At 43.1% G+C, this 23969-nt stretch overlaps 1 protein-coding gene across 1 annotated transcript in view; it reads right to left on the reverse strand.

Annotated features, from left to right (window-relative positions):
• The window catches only part of dtnbb (dystrobrevin, beta b), a gene marked incomplete in the record, with an annotated part of 49737 nt that extends 27114 nt beyond the window's left edge, over window positions 1-22623 (reverse strand). The window contains 10 exon segments of the mRNA XM_070547073.1: window positions 8140-8264; window positions 10494-10660; window positions 12000-12105; window positions 12193-12347; window positions 12818-12903; window positions 17909-18122; window positions 18232-18312; window positions 18524-18591; window positions 20794-20832; window positions 22226-22623. Of these exon segments, the coding sequence (XP_070403174.1) occupies window positions 8140-8264; window positions 10494-10660; window positions 12000-12105; window positions 12193-12347; window positions 12818-12903; window positions 17909-18122; window positions 18232-18312; window positions 18524-18590 (1001 nt within the window).
• Window positions 22624-23969: the final 1346 nt, after the last annotated feature.

Consider the following 23969-nt stretch of genomic DNA (forward strand, 5'->3'; position numbering starts at 1 on the left):
CCGCCGTTTTATAAAGAACTATAGCACCCTCGTAGCCCCTCTCACCTCTCTCACTCGACCAGGCTCCCCTGGCCAGCCGTTTCATCTAACTCCCGACGCCATTCGGGCCTTCCACCACCTGGTCACCCGCTTTACCTCGGCCCCGATCCTCCGCCATCCAGATCCTGCAGTCCCCTTTGTGGTCGAGGTCGACGCCTCTGACGTCGGCGCCGGCGCCATCCTGTCTCAAGGCGGGCCCGACGACAGGCTCCATCCCTGCGCCTACTTCTCCAGGAAGTTTTCCACCACCCAGCAGAAGTACGGTGTGGGCGACCGTGAGTTACTGGCCATAAAATGGGCATTGGAGGAATGGAGGCAGTGGCTTCTGGGCACCACTCAGCCTTTCACGATCTGGACTGACCATCAGAACCTGACCCACATAAAATCTGCCAAGCAGCTTAATCATCGCCAGGCTCGCTGGGCCCTCTTCTTTGAACCCTACGACTTCCATCTCGCCTACCGCCCGGGAGCCAAGAACCAGAAGGCGGACGCCCTCTCCCGCCAATTCACCCACTCCTCGCCCTCGTCCGAGCCAGCGCCAATCCTCCCGGAACACCGTTTCCTGGGCCAACTGAGGTGGCCGTTGGAGGAAGCTATCCAGAACGCCCTCCGGGACGACCCCGCGCCTCCTGAGACCCCCGCGGGTCGCCTCTATGTCCCCACGGCCTGTCGCAGCGAGGCGTTGTCCTGGGCCCACTCATCACGCCTGTCTGGCCACGCTGGTTTCTCCAGAACTCTTAAATTCCTCCAGCGAGCCCTCTGGTGGCCAGGCATGGCGAGGGATGTGAAAGAATACACCAGCGCCTGTGACGTCTGTGCCCGCTCCAAGAACCCCAACCAGGTCTCGGCTGGTGCCCTCCGACCTCTTCCGGTGCCCAGCCGCCCCTGGTCCCACGTGGGGCTGGACTTCGTCACAGGTCTCCCGTCGGTCAATAACCTCAACACTGTCATGACGGTTACGGACCGCTTTTCCAAGTCTGTCCATTTCATCGCCCTTCCGGGTCTCCCCTCAGCCCAACGCACAGCGGAACTGTTCCTGGAGAACGTGGTGCGCCTCCACGGGTTCCCAGTCGATGTGGTCTCGGATCGGGGGCCCCAGTTCACGGCCCGGTTCTGGAAAGCTTTCTGTCGGCTGATGGGAGCATCGGTCAGTCTATCCTCAGGCTACCACCCGCAGACCAATGGCCAGAAGGAGCGGGCTAACCAACAGCTGGGTCGGTACCTTCGTTGTTTTGTCTCGGCTCAACCCTCACAGTGGCCTAAATACCTCCTCTGGGCGGAGCTGTCCCACAATCTTCACACCTCATCTGCCACTCGGCTGTCCCCTTTCGAGGTCTGCTATGGCTTCCAGCCCCCGGTCTTTGCCCACCAAGAACCCGAGGTCGCCGTTCCAGCAGCGGAAGCCATGGTGAGACGCTGCAAGAGCGCCTGGATCAAAGCACGAGCCTCCATAACCAGAGCTAACACCAGCTATGCTCGCCAGCATCTCCGTCGACACCGTCCTGGTCCCTCCTATGCTCCTGGGGACAAGGTCTGGGTGTCCACGGCTGACCTTCAGGTCCGTGCCGGGGCCAAGAAACTCGCTCCTCGGTTCCTCGGCCCATACCCCATCCAAAGGGTCATCAACCCGGTCACGTACCGGTTGCGACTGCCGGCTACTCTCCGCATCCATCCCACCTTCCATACCTCCCGGCTCAAGCCCTTCGTGGAGTCCTCCCTTCTCCCGCCTCCGGCTCCGGCGCCGCCTCCTGCCCGCTTCCTCGACGGTGAGCCTATCTACACCGTCCGGCGCATCCTGGACGCTCGCCGCAGGGGTCGGGGCTGGCAGTACCTAGTGGACTGGAAGGACTATGGCCCCGAGGAATGCTCCTGGGAGCCGGCTCGGTCCATCCTGGACCCTTCCCTGATCTCCGACTTCTGGGTCCGCCGGGGTCGCGCTGGGACTTCTGGAGCCGTCCCTGGACCGGGGGGTCCTGTCAGGACTCAGGTATCTCCCGGCTGACTTTCGGACCACAACTCCCGACATGCTCCTCATGGGGAGCTCCCAGCGTGCTCCTCGCGGGGATTCCCTCCACGTCACAGCCAAGCAAGGCTATATATGGAAGACGCCGGTACCGGCTTCTCATCTCAGTCATCGTTTCTTCCTCACAGAGATACGACCGGAGAAATAATAAAACTGTTAAACGTCTCACCTTGTTCGTCTCCTTCATCCAGTCTGATCAGCCCGACAGAGGTCAGCTAGTTACCTGTTTTAAATGTGAACCCTGAACCATAGCGCTGAGTTTATTTAAGTTACTGTACCTTTTAGTAAGAATGGGACATGGTATTTTTTAGCTCCTTTTTTAATATAACAGTGTTTGAATATTACCATATATTACATCCTTGTCCTTCATTTTAACACCACTATAGGGCGTAACAAAGGACTAAACCATCTGTAATCTCTTTGTAAACACACATTTTTTTAATATAGTTTCTGCAGTTTATGTGGATTTTCTTAATAATTTATTAAGTCCTGCAGCTAAGATGAGACAAAGTGTTTTAAATTTGATAAATCTAAAATATGTTTGAACTCAGGCGTGTTCAGTCAGTCTGAAAACTGCACAGCAGTGCACTAATACCACCTTTGTCAAAAGGAATACTTTAATTTGAGATCTAGTAAATGCAGTTAAACACATACAGTTCTGCAAGAAGATAATTTGAAAACAGTGAGTGTTTTTGCTTAAGCGAGTTAGAGAGACTTTAGTCTCTTTAGACTTTAGAAACACTTTAGTTTAGGGAACCCAAATTAACCATTAATTAGCTGCCAATTAATATGCATATTAGTGGACTACTAAGTCTGAATTAGTCATCATTAAGATATTATTAGGTGCTTATTACCAATGATGTAATTCTAACATCAACAGGCCATGACTTAAGAGTTTTAGCAAAATAAGCCATTCATAATGGTTTGTTAACTGAAAGTGAATGGTTTGTTGCTTATTAACACACATACTAATTAGCTCAAATCAAGATGTGGCTTTTAAAGAAGTAATTCAAGGGGAATAGTTATTCTACATTAATAACCAAAAATATTATGTTCTGGTATTATGTAAATAAACACCAAAGTCCACATGTTAATAGAGCCTAAACAACAATTAACTAACCACTTGTAAGCAAGAATATGTTCCCAATTCTAAAGTCTGATTTTGATCATGCCTAATTACTAGACTGACAGTCTCCTGTCAGAAGGAGCTTCAAGTCCCACCTCCAACAAAACTTCCAAAATGTTCCGGGGGAGGCGGGGGACATTGAGTCTGAATGGACCCTATTCTGGTCCTCCATTGTTGAGGCGGCCGACCAGAGCTGTGGTCGCAGGATCGTCGGTGCCTGTCGTGGTGGCAACCTCCGAACCCGCTGGTGGACACCGGCGGTTAGGGATGCTGTCAAGCTGATGAAAGAGTCCTATCAGGTCCTTTTGGCCTGTGGGACTCCAGAGGCAGCTGACGGGTACCGGCAGTCCAAGCGGAATGCGGCTTGGGTGGTTGCCAAGGCAAAAATCCGGTCATGGGAGGAGTTCGGTGAGACCATGGAGCAAGACTTCCATAGGGCTTTGAGGAGATTCTGGTCCACCATCCGGTGCCTCGTGCAGTGCGCTACCAACACCATTTATAGTGGGGATGGTGTGCTGCTGACTTCTACTCAGGACGTTGTGGATCAGTGGGCAGAATACTTCGAAGACCTCCTCAATCCCACCGACACGTCTTCCAGTGAGAATGCAGAGTCTGGTGATTTTGAGTGGGGCTCTCAAATCTCTGGTGCTGAGGTCACTGAGGTGGTTAAAAAGCTCCTCTGTGGCAAGGCTTCAGGGGTGGATGAGATCCGCCCGGAGTTCATTAAGGCTCTGGATGTTGTGGGGCTGTGTTGGTTGACGTGGCTCTGCAATATCGCATGGACATCGGGGGCAGTCCCACTGGACTGGCAGACCGGGGTGGTGGTTCCCTTATTTAAAAAGGGGGACCGCAGGATGTGTTCCAACTCCAGGGGGATCACACTCCTGAGCCTGCTAAGGTCTATTCAGGGGTTCTGGAGAGGAGGGTCCGTCGGATTGTTGAACCTCAAATTCAGGAGGAACAATGTGGTTTTCATCCTGGCCGTGGAACACTGGACCAGCTCTATACCCTTAGGGGGTCCTGGAGGGTGCATGGGAATTTGCCCAACCAGTCTACATGTGTTTTGTGGATTTGGAGAAGGCGTTTGACCGTGTCCCTCGGGGGGCCCTGTGGGGGGAACTCTGGGAGTATGAGGTACCAGGCCCTCTATGGGCTGTTAGGTCCCTGTATGGCCGGTGTCAGAGCTTGGTCCGCATTGCCGGCAGTAAGTCGGGCTTGTTCCCAGTGAGAGTTGGACTCCGCCAAGGCTGCCCTTTGTCACCGATTCTGTTCATAACTTTTATGGACAGGATTTCTAGGTGCAGCCAAGGTGTGGAGGGAATCTGTTTTGATGGCCTGAGGATCAGGTCTCTGCTTTTTGCAGATGACGTGGTCCAGTTGGCTTCATCAGAACGTGATCTTCAGCTTTCGATGGAGCAGTTTGCAGCCGAGTGTGAAGCAGCTGGGATGAGAATCAGCTCCTCTAAATCTGAGACCATAGTCCTGATTCAGAAAAGGGTAGAATGCCTTCTCCGGGTCAGGGATGAGGTCCTGCCCCAAGTGGAGGAGTTTAAGTATCTCAGGGTCTTGTTCATGAGTGAGGGAAAACTGGTGCGTGAGATCGATAGGCGGACTGGTGTTGCATCTGTCGTGGTGAAGCAAGAGCTGAGTCAAAAGGCGAAACTCTCGATTCAGCGGTCGATCTACGTTCCTACCCTCACCTATGTTCATGAGCTTTGGGTAGTGACCGAAAGAACAAGATCACGGATTTAAGCGGCCGAAAAGAGTTTTCTCCACTGAGTGGCTGGGCTCTCCCTTAGAGATAGGGTGTGTTACTCCTCTCGAGTTCATTCAAGGCTCAAAATCGTTCTTGGGTTTCAACAGCCATTTATTGCGGACAACACGTCTTACAATGTCCATGAATGCCAATAAATGCCGTCAGAACTAAGAAAAGAAAAGCAATCTTTAATTAGCTGACACGAAATATAACCAGTTTACATGAAGCACTCATGAAATAAACAGTAAAATAGTACCTCATTGGCCGCATTAACTCCAGAGGAATAGTAAAAATCTTCTTCAGCTTCTTCTTGTGGAAAGTTCAGTCTCTTGCAGACATGCCAGGCGTGTGTGGCTCTGAGTGTGCCAATTAACTTTACTCGTAAGAAACAGTGCAGCACATGGAACAAAAAATAGGTTCCCCCTCACATTTTAATGTTTTTAACAAAATTAATTCAAGAAGAATTTACTGAAGTATTGTCTATTTATTTATTGAACATTTTAGTATGAATTACTATCTATTTGTTGATATTTTTAACTGAATTTATTTATAATAAACAAAATATTTCAGAGCTGTCTCAATGGCAGCTACAATCCCACCAAATCACTTGTGATTTCTTATTCTGTCTACACTGACTCCAATAATGTAACTTTTATGAATAGGTCTGTTTAGATGCACTGATTTATTTACTCTCCTTCCATGGTCGTCCAACGCAGAATCACTGACCAATAGCTGCACCTTGCGCACACATCCATCTTCACTTGGATACACTGCTGTGACCCTTGAAAGTTTCCAGTCATTTCCAGGTGCCGTATCATCCTTGATGATTACTATGTCACTGACTTTAGCGTTTCTCCTTGTTTTCTGCCATTTTTGTCTCTGCTGCTGACCCAAGAAATATTCCTTTCTCCAGAATTCATTGGCCAAATGCTGCACTCTACGCCATCGCTTGCAAAAGCACAAATCTTCCTTTCTAAAGTCTCCTGGTGGTGGTAATACAACCGATGACTTCATGGTCAAGAGAAGGTTGGGGTAAGCAGTGGAGGTCCAGTAGGATCACTGAGCAGGTGTGAAGTGATAGGTCGACTGTTTACTGTTGTCATGATCTCATAAAGGTAGGTCCTTAATGATGAACAGTCCAGTGTTTGGGATGACTGATCCAAAATGGATGACAGCACACTTCTGATTGTGCGGATTTGTCTCTCCCAGGTTCAGCCCGTATGACTGGCAGAAGGAGGATTCATTACAAATTCACTGCCTAATTGCTTCAAGCTTTCTTGATCCATTTCTTTTACTGCTTCCACGAACTCTCTGTTTGCCCCAACAAAATTAGTTCCCTGGTCGCATCGCAGCTGACGCATGTTTCCGCGTAGGGCAATAAAGGCACGAAGTGAGTTGAGAAAACAGTCCCTTGACAGATCATCGAGTAGTTCGATATGTACTGCCCGAGAACATAGACACGTGAACAGCAGTCCATAGAGTTTCAGCTGCTTGTGTAGGTTCTACCAGCATGACTGCTCATAGTTTTGATGACAACCTGCAGAATTGTTCAGTTAATGAGCTGATGAGTATGTTGATGACACACTTGGAAAATTTGCCCAAAGAGGGCGAGAAAGCCCCCGCGACCCGACTCAGATGGATGGATGCAGAAAGAAAGGGGCAAATAACCGCTGCACAATATTAGATCATTAGTACATTATCCTGTTCTCCTCTCCTGTGGCGGAGGAGCATTACGTACCACTGAGCCTGTAGCTTATTTAAAATGATCAGTTAAAAACATAAGCATACAGGTAAAAATGCAAAGAAGGTCCATAATGGGGGGAAAAACGTAAGTCAATGGACAAAGTTGGAGCATAAGAAAATAAAATGCGAGGGGAAAGACGTACGGACAAGATGCACGCTCAACTAATTTAATCTGACCGAATGCTTGTGTGTGATGACCGGATAATTTCAGTTAGTGTCCATGTAAGCAGAGTTTTGGGATTTCCAATCAACCAAGATTTTAGTATGAAAACGTAGCTATTGAGTAGATAGGTTTCACTTTTGGTTTTACTAACTTGACACTAGGGGGTGCTAAAAGCAAGCCAAAACTGCATAGTATCCATTTAAAGTCATTTCTAAATCATGAGAATTTTAAAACGTTTTTCTAATTCTGACATTTGACATTGTGAAAGAGAGGAGATGTAGCTAAAGAGCCTGGTGTATAATATGTGTATGGTATGTAAAGGTTGTGTCATTAAAAGACTGATAATATTAATATTAAACATCCATAATAATAATAATAATAATAATAATAATATTGAGCAGCACAGTCTTCTCCATAGACTCTCAGAGAAAAGACAGCTCTACTGTTTCTCCTCCACAAAGTGATAAACTGCACATGTGTGTGAAGAACCAACTTCATCTTACTAATGCATGTTTGGACACAAAGCAGAAAAATCTCCCTGCCAGTGGCGTGAGCTCGGAAATGAGGACTGATTCTGAGATGATGGCATCCATCAAACAGAAAACCCTGCCGTGGCGTTGTGTCTATTTCCCTGGCATCGGCTGCGCTACACGCTCCTGCTAAAACGCCACTCACTATCAATTACTGGCTGACACTCGCCCCGCAGCCAGAGTGGGGAGACGGCTTAGATTTACAGCTCTGACTGGAATTTTAAGCGGGATCCTGTTAAGGAGCAGGAGATGGGAAAGTTAACGTTGAGGGATATCCTGTGATGTTGTGAACGCCGTGAGCGATCAAAACCATTAATGAATTTTAACAAAATAAAAACAAAAACATTGTGAGGTTTTCCTTGGAACGATGAGGGAAAACTATAAAGGAAGCTCAGTGGCCTGCATGGATCTCAGAGTTGGAGCTGATTATGGAAATTCGACTTATTTTTCAGCTGAAATGTAAATGCGGAGTCTGAGACAGCAGCAGAATATAATGCATTTCCTATAATGACTTCCAGAAGCCTCAAAGCCTGAAACGTCAGATTTATGGCGTTGTCCGCGTATCATTGCCAGCTGATTGATGAGGATGACTTAGCCTAACAGCAGCGGCCCTCTGAGCCACTCGTACATCACGCTCCCCACGTTAACTAATGATCAGCGGGTGGACATCTTGGTGAGATAATCCATCATGTGGTGATGGAAGCACATGCATGATGGGGACAGATCATGAGCATATGGGCCTCGCCGTGTTGCACTTACACGGTGTGGGTGAGCTCTTGAGGTCTCTCGGCCTGCTCAGGGAACACAGGATGGGGCGGCTCTCCAATCGGGACGCAGCCCAGAGATTTACTGATGGCGTGGCTCAGCTTTTTGGCCGGAGACTTCTGTGGAGGGGACAAAAGCAGAGTTGTCACCAAGCATGCTGTGTGGTGTCTAAATAAGTGGCTGGTTCTGCAAGTTGAGCTATACTGCTTCTACAGCAGTTTCACTGGTCAGAAATACAAATTACCCACCCAGTGCAGTTCAAACGAGAGATTTTCTCATGTCAATAATAGATGTGCTAGGGAAACGCTTCAGCCAGGAAACATGACTGTAGCTCCTTTAAATCGTGGTTGGCCAATTTTAAACGATAAAATGATTTACTGAACTTTATTTAATCTCCGTATTTTGCTTATGTAAACTCAAAAGTTCAGCTTGTTTTGTGTCTAAATTAATTCTATTTGTTGTCAGAAAATATGTTTTTCATGGCAACTGCATGAAAATGTACCAAAACTCCATTCAACTCAAAAAATACAAGATGTATGATCTATCCATCTATCCATCTATCCATCTATCCATCTATCCATCCATCCATCCATCCATCCATCCATCCATCCATCCATCCATCCATCAATCATCTATCTATCTATCTATCTATCTATCTATCTATCTATCTATCTATCTATCTATCTATCTATCTATCTATCTATCTATCTATCTATCCATCCATCCATCCATCCATCCATCCATCCATCCATCCATCCATCCATCCATCCATCCATCTATCTATCTATCTATCTATCTATCTATCTATCTATCTATCTATCTATCCATCCATCCATCCATCCATCCATCCATCCATCCATCCATCCATCCATTATCTATCTATCTATCTATCTATCTATCTATCTATCTATCTATCTATCTATCTATCTATCTATCTATCTATCTATCTATCTGTCTGTCTGTCTATCTATCCATCCATCCAATAATCCATCCATTCATCCATCTATCCATCCATCCAATAATCCATCCATCCATCTATCCATCCATCCTTCAATACATCCATCCATATTCTGCTGTTTATCCAAGGCTGGGTTGGGGGATTAACAAGCTCAGGGGGGAAGCCTAGCTCCCCCTGATGGATCTTGAGGTGTTTCCAGACCAGAGAGGCTATGTGATCCCTCTACAGAGTTTTGGATATGTCCTGGAGTCTCCTCCCGGTGGAAAAAAACAGGAAAACCTCCAGAAGGAGGCGAGCGTGAGTCATCCTGATCAGATCCTCCAGTCACCTCCATATGACTCATTTTGGTGTGGATCTCTGCAGCTGATCTCAGACACTTTCCAGCTCATTTCAGTCACTTTTATCCTTTTATCTTGGGTGCCACCATCACTCCAGTCAGAGATCTGAGGTCAGTTTGTCGCTGTCATTGTGTCCTTGGGCAAGAGACTTAACCCCCCTTGCCTGCTGGTGGTGGTCGGAGTGACCAGTGGTGCCAGTGCTCAGCAGCCTCACCTAAGTCAGTGCTCCCCAGGGCAGCTGTGGATGCAATGTAGCTCATCCCCACCAGGGTGTGAATGTGTGTGTGTGAATAGGTGAATGACTGATTGTGTTGTAAAGCACCTTTGGGTGTTCAACGACTCTGGAAGGCGTTATATCAAATACAGGCCATTTGCCTTCCAGGATCATTTGTTTTGGTCTAAATCTCACTACCACAGGTGAGGTTTGAACAGGTAAAACGAGACCTTTGCCTCACAGACTCGCTCCCAGACCAGAGGTTCTGGTCAAAAACCAGCGTCAAATGTTTGAAGGTGTTAATTATTATCATAAAACCACAGCAGTCCTTTTGTCAGTCATCAAGCCCATCTGATGGTCATATAAACTGAATGTAAACCATAGAATTCACTGCCTAGGACTGCTAAACCTGCAGTATCTTTAATGGCCAGCAGGGGACGACTGAATAAAGAATATCAGGTTTGAAAGCTGGGTGGTCAGAAAAACCCACACATGCATGGGGAGAACATGAACTCCACACAGAAAGACTGCAGCCGGGATTTGAGCCTGCAACCTTCTTGCTGAGAGGCAAAGGCACCAGCATGCAGCTCCTACAGGATGTGACATAAATAATTCAGGATTTTGTGTTAAATTCATTCAGGCATGTAATGCTGAAGCCAAATTAATGTATTTGAGACTCACTTCACTTCCCTTGTTTCAGTTTAAAAAAGAACGATTGAGCAACAAGGCGACATGTCATCTTGAGTCAAAACCCTTTCATTCCCAGAGTGATCAAGTTCCTCGTCTCTGAGAGATGTTGAGTTGTAAGAGCAGGAAGAATCTGCCAGACATGTCTTACCCAGGACGAGTGTTCCTTCATCTGGTGCTGGTTGCTATGGGGACCATTGGCATGACCACGCCAGAAGCAGCTCTGACAAAGCTGGTAGCCGTGGCACTGTTGGCACCGGTACCGGAAGCCCATCATGCTCTCACTCCGGCAATAAGAACATTCCACCGGATGGAAGACTGAAACACAAAAAAATCTAGATCATATTCTTTCTTTTTTTTTTCGTTTTTTTTTTTTTTTTTTTTTTTAACCTTTGAGCAAAGTAGTCTTATTTTTTTCAGGCTTTATTTTGAATTAATAAAAATATATTTACGTTTCATAAATTGTTTTCTTGCATCTTAGAGCATCTTTAAATACGTTCAGAAACAGACAAACAAAAATTATAATTATGAAGTTGACTCGATTTTTCTGGACATGCTACAGATCCTAGCTCTGTCTAATTAAGCAGGAATTTCTGGGAAATTTGTGGTAATGAAATAATTTTTTATACATAACGATTGTACAAACCACAATGCAGGGGCGGCGTTAGGCCCGGCTACTTGGGCTGAAGCCCCGGATGTTCTATGAAAAGCCCCGGATCTAAATCGCGGAAGTAACATGCAGTACCAAAGTCCAACAGAGAGGGAGCAGCTAGCAGTAGTTTGTATACAGCCTGCCTGAGCCTCCACCACTGAAGAAGAAGCCCTTCAGCAGCCGGCTTCTTCTACAGTCTCTGCCTGAAACGCATGAGTGAAGATGGACATAAGGACGTTTTTTAGACAAAAAGTACAACGACAGAACCCCAGCTTTGATGAGACTGGTGTTGACTCAGGTTTGTGAGTCTTATTTGAAAATATTTGTTGTGCTGCTGGTTTGCCTAAAGTTAGCTTACTATCAGGTAAAGTGGTTGGGGAAAGAAAGGGAATATTTACTATCATCTCACACTAAACACTAACAGGAACAATACTCTGCCCTGAGAATGCTTAATATGTAGCTTCAGATTAAAAATTATGTGGTACAAGACATATATGATGTTGACTAGTGCGTGTCACGTGTGTGTGCGTGTGCGTGCGTGCGTGCGCACGTGTGTTCGCGGGCGCGTGTGTGTGCGTGTGTTAAGCCCCGGATGTTCTTCAGTTCTTAATCCGCCCCTGCCACAATAGATGCTTTCAGAGTCATTTTTAATTGTTTTTTGCTATATTGTTTTTCCCAATTAGCATTAATCTGCATTTCTATAAACTGAGGTTGTTCAAGGATCTGTCAATACCAGGTAAGATTAAAGTATTTTGACTGTATTTAGTTCTTGTAAGTCAATAAATCATTCACTAAAGAGAAAATCTAAAACATATCAAGACGTTTACATAAAATAATAAACAACATAGCCTTATTTATTAATATTGTTAGTATAAAGATTGATTACTTTTTGTACATTCATACTGAAAAAATGTATTTGCACGTTTTTAATTTATAAATTTCAAGTCATCTGAATTTGTTGTAGCTCCAGACTTGTGAATCTTTACTGGAGATGTGTAAACGTACCATTTTCAACATTGGCAAGTCGGTGCATGAGCGGTAGCCAGACAAGACACTGAGGAGGAGGATCTGCCATCAACACATCCAAAAAGATGTTCAAAATGATCTTCTTCTAGATGCAAACACACAGACCTGGGTTCAGCAAGATGCACACTGAGATTCACAAGTGACTAATAATCCCTGAGAGTCCGTCTCCTACCTGCTGGGGGAAGCACATCCGCACTGAATGCTCCGTGTATCCGAACGAGGGGCCCTCAAACACAGCTGTGGGGAGCTTCAACACCTCCCGGAGGAACTGGTCGAACTTAGCGAACACCATGACTCCACTTGAGTCGGAGATCTGGGAGAAAATATCTAAAAGGAATACAATGTCAGAGGTTTTAATTATATTTCTGTGGGTGAAAGCTGTTGACCCCTTGACCTCAACAATTAGAATCCATATGTATCTGATAGGTGTACAACCCTGAGCATTCTCTTCACAAGACTGTCCGACAACGGAAGAGTGTCTTCAGTCAGAGGCTTCTTCAGTTTCACTGCAACACTGACCGCTACTGGAGATCCTTCCTGCCAACAGCCATTGTAATATACAACAACTCTTTGACGACTTGATTATTATTATTATTATTCTGAGCTACTACAGCAATCAATTTGCCTCTGGAATTAATAAAGTATTTTTGAATTTGAATTGAATTGAATGTAATGCATATGTTCCACTGCCACCCCCTTGTGTTGTATTTCAGCTAGTGCACAAGAACTAAAAACTGTCTAATAGTTGATAGCATGCAAAAGTTAGCTCACTTTACTGAGAATTAAATCTAACTCACAGCGCAGTTTGTCCACGATTTTTCCTCCACACATGGTCGCCAGCATGGATTTCATGGAGAAAACGGTCAGCTTTCCGTGGCTTTCACTGCAGGTTCAAGAGACGCCACCAAATAAATTAAACCAAGAAGAAAGAATGTTTTTATTATTTTGCGCGTTAAATTCTAATAAAGTAATAATGAAGCTAGGTTATACATATCTGTAAATACATGTTTATGTGTTGTGAATAATGATGTAATGTGTGTGTGTGTGTGTGTGTGTGTGTGTGTGTGTGTGTGTGTGCGTGTGTGTGTGTGTGTGTGTGTGTGTGTGTGTGTGTGTGTGTGTGTGTGTGTGTGTGTGTGTGTGTGTGTGTGTCCATTTGCAAACTGGTCTAAAGAACAAATGAACAGGTTTTATTCAAACCCTAAAAACAAAATCTACAGATTTTCATCTTCAACTGATGCACTCCCGTATGGAGCAAGGATTGGGACAATATTACATGTAACTTGTACAAAGTTCTGTAATTTGTAACATGTTTTGTAACTATAACTTTTATTTTGTAACACATAATACTCGTTTTGTAACTCATTTTGAACTTCTATTTTGTAAAATGTAATTCTTATTATGCAACACATAACTTTCATTTTGTAGCATGTAGTTCTCGTCATTGGTTCCTTGGGAAGGAAGATGGAATTGGGACAAAAAGTTTTGTACATGTAGACTTGAGTTTTGTAACGGTGTGCTGAGATGTGTGTTTTGAGAGTTGTCATTTAAAACTTGTACTGAATGAAAGTTTCATGTTAGTTCCGAAAGTTACATTTTACAAAACAAGAATTACATGCTACTAAACCAAAGGTACATGTTACAAAACAAGAATTACATGCTACAAAACCAAAGTTACATGTTACAAAACAAGAATTAAATGCTACAAAAACAAATTTATATGCTACAAAACAAGAATTACATGCTACAAAACCAAAGTTACATGTTACAAAACAAGAATTACATGCTACAAAACCAAAATTATATGTTACAAAACAAGAATGACATGCTACAAAACCAAAGTTACATGTTACAAGACAAGAATTACATGCTACAAAACCAAAGTTACATGTTAAAAAACAAGAAATGCATGCTACAAAACCAGTTACATGTTAAAAAACAAGAATTAAATGCTACAAAACCAAAGTTACGTTACAAAACAAGAATTACATGCTACAAAACCAAAGTTACATGTTACAAGACAAGAATTACATGCTACAAAACCAAAGTTACATGTTACAAAACAAGAATTACATGCTACAAAACCAAAGTTACATGTTACTAAACAAGAATTAAATGCTACAAAACCAAAGTTACATGTTACAAGACAAGAATTACATGCTACAAAACCAAAGTTACATGTTACAAAACAAGAACTGCATGCTACAAAACCAAAGTTACATGTTACAAAACAAAAATTACATGCTACAAAACCAAAGTTACATTTTGCAAAAAAAGAATTGCATGCTACAAAACCAAAGTTACAGGTTACAAAACAAGAATTACGTGCTACAAAACCAAAGTTACATGTTACAAGACAAGAATTACATGCTACAAAACCAAAGTTACATGTTACAAAACAAGAATTACATGCTACAAAACCAAAGTTACATTTTACAAAAAAAATTTGCATGCTACAAAACCAAAGTTACATGTTACAAAACAAGAATGACATGCTACAAAACCAAAGTTACATTTTACAAAACAAGAAATAAATGCTACAAAACCAAAGTTACATGTTACAAGACAAGAATTACATGCTACAAAACCAAAGTTACATGTTACAAAACAAGAATTACATGCTACAAAACCAAAGTTACATTTTACAAAAAAAATTTGCATGCTACAAAACCAAAGTTACATGTTACAAAACAAGAATGACATGCTACAAAACCAAAGTTACATTTTACAAAACAAGAAATAAATGCTACAAAACCAAAGTTACATGTTACTAAACAAGAATTACATGCTACAAAACCAAAGTTACATGTTACTAAACAAGAATTACATGCTACAAAATCTCAGATTGAGGAGGAGCAATGTGGTTTTCGTCCTGGCCGTGGAACTGTGGACCAGCTCTATACCCTTGCAAGGGTGATGGAGGGGGCATGGGAGTTTGCCCAACCAATCCACATGTGCTTTGTGGAGAAGGCTTATGACTGTGTCCCCAGGGGCACCCTGTGGGGGACGCTCTAGGAGTATGGGGTGGGTGGCTTTCTGTTAAGGGCCATTTAGTCCCTTTACCAGAGGAGCGTGAGTTTGGTTCGCATAGCTGGTAGTAAGTCAGACCTGTTCCTGGTGAGGATTGGACTCCGCCAGGGCTGCCCTTTGTCACCGGTTCTGTTCATTACCTTTAAGGACAGAATTTCTAGGTGCAGTCGTGGAGTAGAATGTGTCGAGTTTGGTGGCAGGAGAATCTCGTGTCTGATTTTTGCGGATGATGTGGTCCTCCTAGCTTCATCCAGCTCTGACCTTCAGCTCTTGCTGGGTAGGTTCGCGGCCGAGTGTGAAGCGGCTGGGATGAGGATCAGCACCTCCAAATCTGAGACCATGGTTCTCGACCGGAAAAGGGTGGTTTGCCAACTCCGGGTTGGGAGAGAGGTCCTACCTCAAGTGGAGGAGTTTAAGTATCTCGGGGTCTAGTTCACGAGTGAGGGTAGGAGGGATCGGGAGATCGACAGGCGGATTGGTTCGGCATTTGCAGTGATGCAGACGCTGAGCCGATCTGTTGTGGTGAAGAGGAAGCTGAGCCAGAAAGCCAGGCTCTCAATTTACCGGTGGATCTACGTCCCAATCCTCACCTATGGTCATCAGCTTTGGGTAATGACCGAAAGAACGAGATTGCGGTTACAAGCGGCCGAAATGAGTTTCCTCCGTAGGGTGGCCAGGCTCAGCCTTAGAGACAGGGTGAGGAGCTCGGACATTCGGGAGGGACTCGGAGTAGAACTGCTGCTCCTCCGGATCGAAAGGAGTCAGTTGAGGTGGTTTGGGCATCTGGTCAGGATGCCTCCTGGACGCCTCCCTGGGGAGGTGTTTCGGGCATGTCCTGCCAGCAGGAGACCCCCGGGTCAACCCAGGACACGTTGGAGAGGTTACATCTCCAATCTAGTCTGGGAAAGCCTTGGGGTCCTGCCGGAGGAGCTGGTGGAGGTGGCCGGGGAGAGGACGGTCTGGAGCTCCCTAGTTGGGATGCCGCCTCCGCAACCCAGATCCGGATAAGCGGAGGAAGACGACGACGACAAAACCAAAGTTACATGTTACAAAACAATAATTACATGCTACAAAATCAAAGTTACACGTTACAAAACGAGAATTACATGCTACAAAACCAAATGTATATGTTACGAAATGAGAATTACATGCTACTAAACCAAAGTTACATGTTAGAAAACGAGAATTACATGCTACAAAACCAAAGTTACATGTTAGAAAACGAGAATTACATGCTACAAAACCAAAGTTACATGTTACAAAACGAGAATTATATGCTACAAAATCAAAGTTACATGTTACAAAACAAGAATTACATGCTACAAAACCAAAGTTACATGTTACAAAACAACAATTACATGCTACAAAACCAAAGTTACATGTTACAAAACAACAATTACATGCTACAAAACCAAAGTTACATGTTACAAAACGAGAATTACATGCTACAAAATCAAAGTTACATGTTACAAAACAAGAATTACATGCTACAAAACCAAATGTATATGTTACGAAACGAGAATTACATGCTACAAAACCAAAGTTACATGTTACAAAACAAGAATTACATGCTACAAAACCAAAGTTACATGTTACAAAACAAGAATTACATGCTACAAAATCAAAGTTACATGTTACAAAACAAGAATTACATGCTACAAAACCAAAGTTATATGTTACAAAACAAGAATTACATGCTACAAAACCAAAGTTATATGTTACAAAACAAGAATTGCATGCTACAAAACCAAAGTTATATGTTACAAAACAAGAATTACATGCTACAAACCCAAAGTTATATGTTACAAAACAACAATTACATGCTACAAAACCAAAGTTACATGTTACAAAACAAGAATTACATGCTACAAAACAAAGTTATATGTTACAAAACTAGAATAATATGTTACAAAACAAGAGTTATGAGTTACAAAATGTGAATTATATGCTACAAAACAAAAGTTACTGTAACGAAATATGTTACAAGTTAAAACTTGGTACAAGTTACATGTAATATTGTCCCAATCTTAGCTTCATACTCCTTGAGTGAATCTAAACCAATGAGGCTGCCAAAGCTAATCTACCCATTCAGACACCAAAAGCGCCACAACTCAGTCAATTTTTCAGATACTGAGCTAAGATCTGGTGTGATGAGGGTTCTCCCCAACACTCACTCAGACCACTACACAGTAAGTGAAACATTAATGTAGAACTTCTGTATTATACATTGAAGTCAAGCCCATTTGTCAACAAAGTATCCCAAGAAGTGCTGGTTGATTTTTAAGAAAACCACAGGAAGCCTTTCCTGGCTGTGTGTGAGGATCTGAGAGTTTTATCAACCTGGTATCCAACATGGAGCTGCATGGTGGTGCAGTGAGGAGCTTCGCTGCCTAGCAACAAAATGACTCAGGTTTGAATCCTCATGGGGTTTTTGTATGAAGTTAGCGTGTTTTCTCCTTGCATACAAGGGTCTTCTCCGGGGGCTTCTCTTACAGAACAAATCCATGCATGTTTGGGTCCTAGGAGACAGGTGTGTGTGTGAGTGTGTGGAGACAGACCTTAATTCCCCACAACTCTAGGTTTAGATAACAGATAGATGGCAAGTATCCAGTGGCTGCACAAGGAACCTCCAAAACAATGACCATTACCCCATCAAACAGTGAATAACAGCTTCAGATGACATGTTATTTAGTCTATGTGTTGCAGAAATGTGCTTGTCATTATCTATAAACCATCCAAAGTGGTAAAGATTGAGCACCCTTTAATCGTTCATACACAGAACCTATCCTTTTGATCATTATTCCCTTTTGCTTTGCTGTTTCAATGTTTGTGTTTTTGACGTCTCAGTGGTCCCAAACCTGTCATAGGTGGCCACCATGAAGTTGAGCAGCAGCCCGATGGACTGCTCCACGTTGATCTGGTGGGTGGTAGGCAGCCGCTTGTTGAGCTGGTAGTAGATGGAAGACAAAATTGTCTCCAGCCGAGACACGCTGATCTCAGCGTTATGGTCCAACGTGTTGAGCCCGTTGTCACGAAAAGCTTCAATCATGTTCCAGACGTCAACCAGATGGACTGTGAGGAAGGGGGAGAAGGGGGCGGAAAACACTCAGACTGTACTCAGTCCAGACAGTGTTCATGTTTAAACAAATGATTGTGTCATTAAGAGTCTACGTGCTCTTACGGTTGCATCGCTTCTGCACAAACCGGAGTTTACAGGCGGTCCTGTAAGTTGACAGTCTGATAACATCAAAGTTTTGCGCTCCTGAGAAACAAAAACAGTTAAAATATTAACCTAAAGATGTAGAACTGCAACAGATTTCCAACAGAACGCACTCAGATCACCGGTACATTCAAACACGCCTAACTGTCTTCATGTGGGAGGAATCGAATGTGCGAGGGACCACGCATCTTCTGTGCAACTTCAGACCAAAGAGTTCCACGAGCTGACTGAGAAAAAAGATGAGAGCACTCACTCATTTCCATGAAGAGCTGTCTCTTCTCGACCATGGCCTTGCCTCGTTTGCTGCCTTCCTCGATCATTCTGTGGCACATCAAACACCAGAGCATGCAGTGCTTACTGTTCAGACAGCCGAGTGACAAGAAATCCCAAGCACAGCCCTTTAAAGGAGCTAAGATACTCAGATGTGATGCAAGAGAGACTCAAATCCTGCCTTAGGAAGGGTTAAATCAACATCAACAATTAACATAGTAGTCATGTTTTATCCTTATAATTTAGCACATTAGTATAATATCACAAGAACTCATTTAAAAAAAAGGGCAGCGATATTTTGCTGAATTTTAAAAATACACATGCTTGTATTTCTGACCCCTTTCAGAGGTTAATCCAGGGGTGGTTCTAGAGGGAGTTCAGAGTGGGTCAGTGCCACCCTGTTAGAAAGCTCGGACCCCCCAACAAACGTGGCCGGAAATGACAAATTTGTCCGTGTTATAAAGTCTCTGAAGTATATAAACACATTGGTAAATTCACTATCGTGAACCGGATACATGAGTGGCAGGATACCACAGAAAAGCGCTACGCCCTCTGTTGTCCTGGTGGGGAATTGCTTAGCAACACTCCGCTGCCTGCACAGAAGTTCACATGTGAAAACCTTTCCAACTCTCTGTGTGGGTCTCTCTGTTGCGGAGCTCACAGAGATGTATAAATCATGCTAGGTGTGTAACAGCTGCAGCTTAGACATCTCATGGGGCTCAAAGGAGATGTACAGTTGGATGTGATCTGCATAAAGATGGTAGGAGATTCCTTTAAAAGAGCTCAGCGTGTGCAGCACGTGACTGCATTTATCTGAATTTGAAAAGAGATGCTCAGACAAACATTTTATTGTTACTGAGATAAATAACTAAAAAAGTATTTAGCACCAAATTGTTAACCTGTATTTTTAAATCTATTGAAAATCTAATCTATCTAAATTAACTAATTTAATATTATTACATTATAGTAATTAATCGCTAAAATTAGAAGTACTTAAAGTGACTATGTGTATTTTACTTGGCGGTAAGGGCAGTACATACCTAAGTCATTGCAAACAATCTGTATTTTTGTGTTCGAGTGAGACCTAACCAACGGATGGCCATTAGGGTCAAAAATCCCTGGGAGCACAACTTCCAGTAAAATCAAAAGCACATCAGACTCCCTTTCATCACTGGCAACGAGCGAAGAGGTAAATGTGTAAAACAATGTTTACGAATGGTGAAAGTTTTGTAACCACTTGTTACAAATCAGTAAATGTGTTTTGACCTCACAGGCTCCTGTAGAAGGAAACAAGGCCACAGTCTAATATGGTGTCGCCCAGAGACTCGCTTCCATGTATTATAGACCTGATTTTTATGGCTGAATGCCATCAATATTTTTCAAACAACTGGGCATCATTTCATTCAATTTCAACAACATTTTGATGGATATTTCCAGAGATTAATGGTAGAAACTACACTTTGTCACTTTAAAGTAATTTGTTTTGCTTTTTACAACCGTGCTTCTAACAAAGCAATTGGCTACATCCCCCCAGTGTTAGGGATTGATCTTTAACATATTAACTTATTAAAAACCACCCATGTTTGTTTCTGTCCATCTATTAGCAAAGTTTCCATGTTATACATGAAGCAAACAAAACAATTAAATACATTTTTTAACTGATATTCAGATACTTGATGTTTTTTGTAGGCTGATAAAAACAAAATCAGCATCCATAACGTCATCAGAAAAGATGTTCAGACCTGAGAACAGTTGGCTAATCTGAAACATGTTGAGTAGGAGTGATGCATCATGGGACATGTAGTTTGTCACAGAGTCTGTGGGTGTGATTCACTAACAGACGGATTTACGGCTCAACGTTTGATATTTTTCATCATTCCAATTTAAATATTAAACATTTGCACAGCATTCAAACTTCTTTGGGGAGAAAACGGCTGTAGAATATTTAAAATGTGATCAAATGTTTGGCTTGATTTAAAAATGCAACTGATATTTTATAAACACTGTAAACATGAATTTAACCCTAACCCTTAAACCGCAATTTTGTCAGAAACATTATTTTTTGCCACGTAGCCATGAGACTGTGTATCCAGTTATGGTTCAAATATTTTTCACAACAAATGGAAGCAGAAAATAAAGTAAAATCGTCTATTTTTACCATGTCCCCATCTGTTGGGTATATTTCATTTTTTATAGTGTATCTGTAAAAGAAAATTCTGGTGCCACATGCTTCAGAAGGTTCTCTGTACTTACAAAGCGACTCACCTGCTGCTGATTATCAAGCCTTGAACCCTGTGAAAGAAACATTGAAAAGTCAACATCTTTTTATTTGATGAAAATGACTGTTTAAAAAGAAATTAAAGCTTTTATTTCATCGTTCCTTCCAAAACTCGATTAGGTCTGAGTTTGGGTTTGTGTTTTCCTGCCTCTCCCCATGCGGCGATACCAGGAAGCTGTGCTCGGGAGCCAGCCAGCGCCTGTGGTCTGGGCAACAGATAATTCTCCATGACATCCTGCTCAGCAGTGGCTGCATCCTGTGGCTAATGACAACAGAGCTGCACAGGAACCACCTAATGATGAAGAATGCTAAGCGCATTACGGATGGCCAATGAGTGATGAGCGCTGAATGTCCCTGGGAAAACTTCAAACTACGAGATCCAAACACCAACCCAGTGCCTCACAAGGCAGTCAGCAGAGCGAGACCAAAGAAACGAGAGATGAGACGACACGCTTTGATCAGATCTAATCTGTTTCTCCAAACTGAGGCTGTTCAGGGAGTTAACAGGTTTTTGAAACTTTTACCTGATTTCCAAAGATTAGAACTATCAGGTACCACTTTATAATAAAGCTACGGATTTATGCATGCTTTATGAATAGTTTAATAAAAGTGTCCAAACACCATATAAATCAAAAATTAAAGGTTTGTTAAACAAGAGGCGCTAATGCCCTTTTGGTTTAAGGCTTGTGTTAATTATAACTATTTATATGATGTACTTTTGTGAAATGACATTTAGTTTAATACGAAACTTTTTTGGAGGGATAAATATTCTAGTTGTTTGATGACTGATTTCTTTTTTCCTATTTTTTCTGACAGTTTTTATATTTAAAAAATTGTATTAATTTAAACTTACAAAGACCACAAAGACTGTATTTTCTGCTATTTATTTAATTATTACTATGTTTCATTAGTGTCTTTGTCTTCCAGCAAAAGTAAACAAATAAACAAAACAGCCCCCAGATGATTGTGTCAGAGGATAACTGTTGTTAAATTTCAATTTAAAACAGGCGTGTCATTAATATCGCTTCGTTATCAAACTGATCACGCTATAAAAAGAACAGAAATCAAAACATCTGGAGCATTTTCAATCAAAACTAAAAGCTCTGGTGCATTTGTTGCAGCGGGAGAAGCATTCAGACTGGTCAGCAGAAATATCAACAATCTATAATCCTAAAACTCATAACCTGGCAGCAAATATTTAGCCTTGCCTATAAATATAAGATCGTGTATTTTTATGAGAGATAAGGAAACAAGTTGTTCTCTTCAGATCAGAGCACATTCAGTTCCCACAGGGAGTCGAGAGCAGTGCAGGAATGTAGCCGACTGTAATTCTCTCATCCACATCAGACACAAATCCATTAAGATCCTTCAAAATAAAAGTGATCTGGCCTGTTAAGGTAGCCGCACCTTCAGCTCGGAGGGATGACGGCATCCTTTGACGCGGATCACAGACTCGGTTACTGCGGTATCTCCTGTCCGTTGATATCACCCACTTCTCTGCTCCTCTCAATCCTCACAAAAAAATAATTAAAAAGAAAACACTCCAAGATCTCTAGGAGGAACCAAACGCTGCCATATTGATGATTTAGCTGCTCTCTTATTTCCGCAGTGGCGTGTTTGATGCTTCCTTTAAAGAAATCTCTGCTGATGGAGAAATCCGGGATTCTTTGAGGATCTGGGTTTGCACCGAGCGAGCTGGCCTTTACCGGAGGAAACGCACGCAGGTTGCGTTAAGAGCATCGTCACCAGCAGCAGCAGATTGGGAGGATGAGTGGTCCGGGATGAATATGAGGAATGTTTCCTGATTCACTCTCACCTCTGATTAATCCACCGACGTTAAAGCTGTCGGGCCGATGAGAAAGGACACGGACCATCCATCGCGCCCCCCGACTCCTCTCCAGTTTCCTTCGCCTTCAACCCCGGTAACTGCGGCTGTGGCCGCACACAGGATCGTAAAAGCTACCCGTTCCGCTCGGCATCATCAGCAAGCCAGCGGCGGAAGACGGCAGCTGCGCGGAGATGCCATGCGCGTCCACCTACTACACTTTACGCATGTGCGCACGGAGCTGAACTATGATCACACTGGCAACACATGAGAAAATATAAAGCACGGCTAAGATGACAAAGAAAAGGCAAAAATCAACAGACTACATTTCCCATAGTGCACCTCACGTGAAAGGTCTTCTCACATTGGCCTAAGTCTAACCACTATTGTTCAATGAGTGAATTTCCACCAATCTGATGAACAAATAATTACTTATCTACATCATTTTGTTACATTACTGTATGATATATCTTATAATTATGACTTATGAGGTACAATGTCTTATTTGATCAGTAAAGGATCAATTAGAATAATGAAAAAGTTATAGAAGATTTCATCATCTGATGATTTGTCAGAGGATCAAATCAACTGCGTCACCAAAAGGCCTCTACAGAAAGCTGCGTAATGTCTGAGGTAGTTGTGTGTACTGGAGCTCTGAAGGGTACTGTGTTCTCACCCTTTCTATTCACCTTCTACACCTCGGACTTCACCTAAAACACCAGACACACCTCCAGAGGTTTTCAGATGACTCTGCCTTATTTGGCTGTGTGTCTGGGGGAAATTACCTAGAGTACAGGTCAGTCGTCATGGACTTTGTGGACTTGTGTGCGAGTACCTTCGCTTGAACATTAGTAAGACAAAGGGAATGGTGATAGACTCCCAGAGAAACACTCCTCACTCACAGATCCAGGGTGCAGACGTCCAATCCAATTCAATTCAGTTTATTAATTTAGCACCAAATCACAACAAGCATGGTACTTCACACAGTAAACATTCCAATAGTTTATTATGCCAATCAGTAAAAAGTTTCCTAAATAAGCAAACCAGCAAATAGCATTGAGTCACTGACTTTACAGCAATCCTCATACTAAGCAAACATGCAGCGACAGTGGAGAGGAAAACTCCCTTTTAGCAGGAAGAAACCTCCAGAGGATCCTGGCTCAGTATAAGCAGCCATCCACCACGACTCACTGGGCATCGAGAAGACAGAGCAGATGCACACACACACACGCACACACACACACACACACACACACACACACACACACACACACACACACACACACAGAGATATGTATATATATATATATATATATATATATATAT

Source organism: Nothobranchius furzeri, chromosome 18, assembly GCF_043380555.1.
Source record: "Nothobranchius furzeri strain GRZ-AD chromosome 18, NfurGRZ-RIMD1, whole genome shotgun sequence".
NCBI lineage: Eukaryota > Metazoa > Chordata > Actinopteri > Cyprinodontiformes > Nothobranchiidae > Nothobranchius > Nothobranchius furzeri.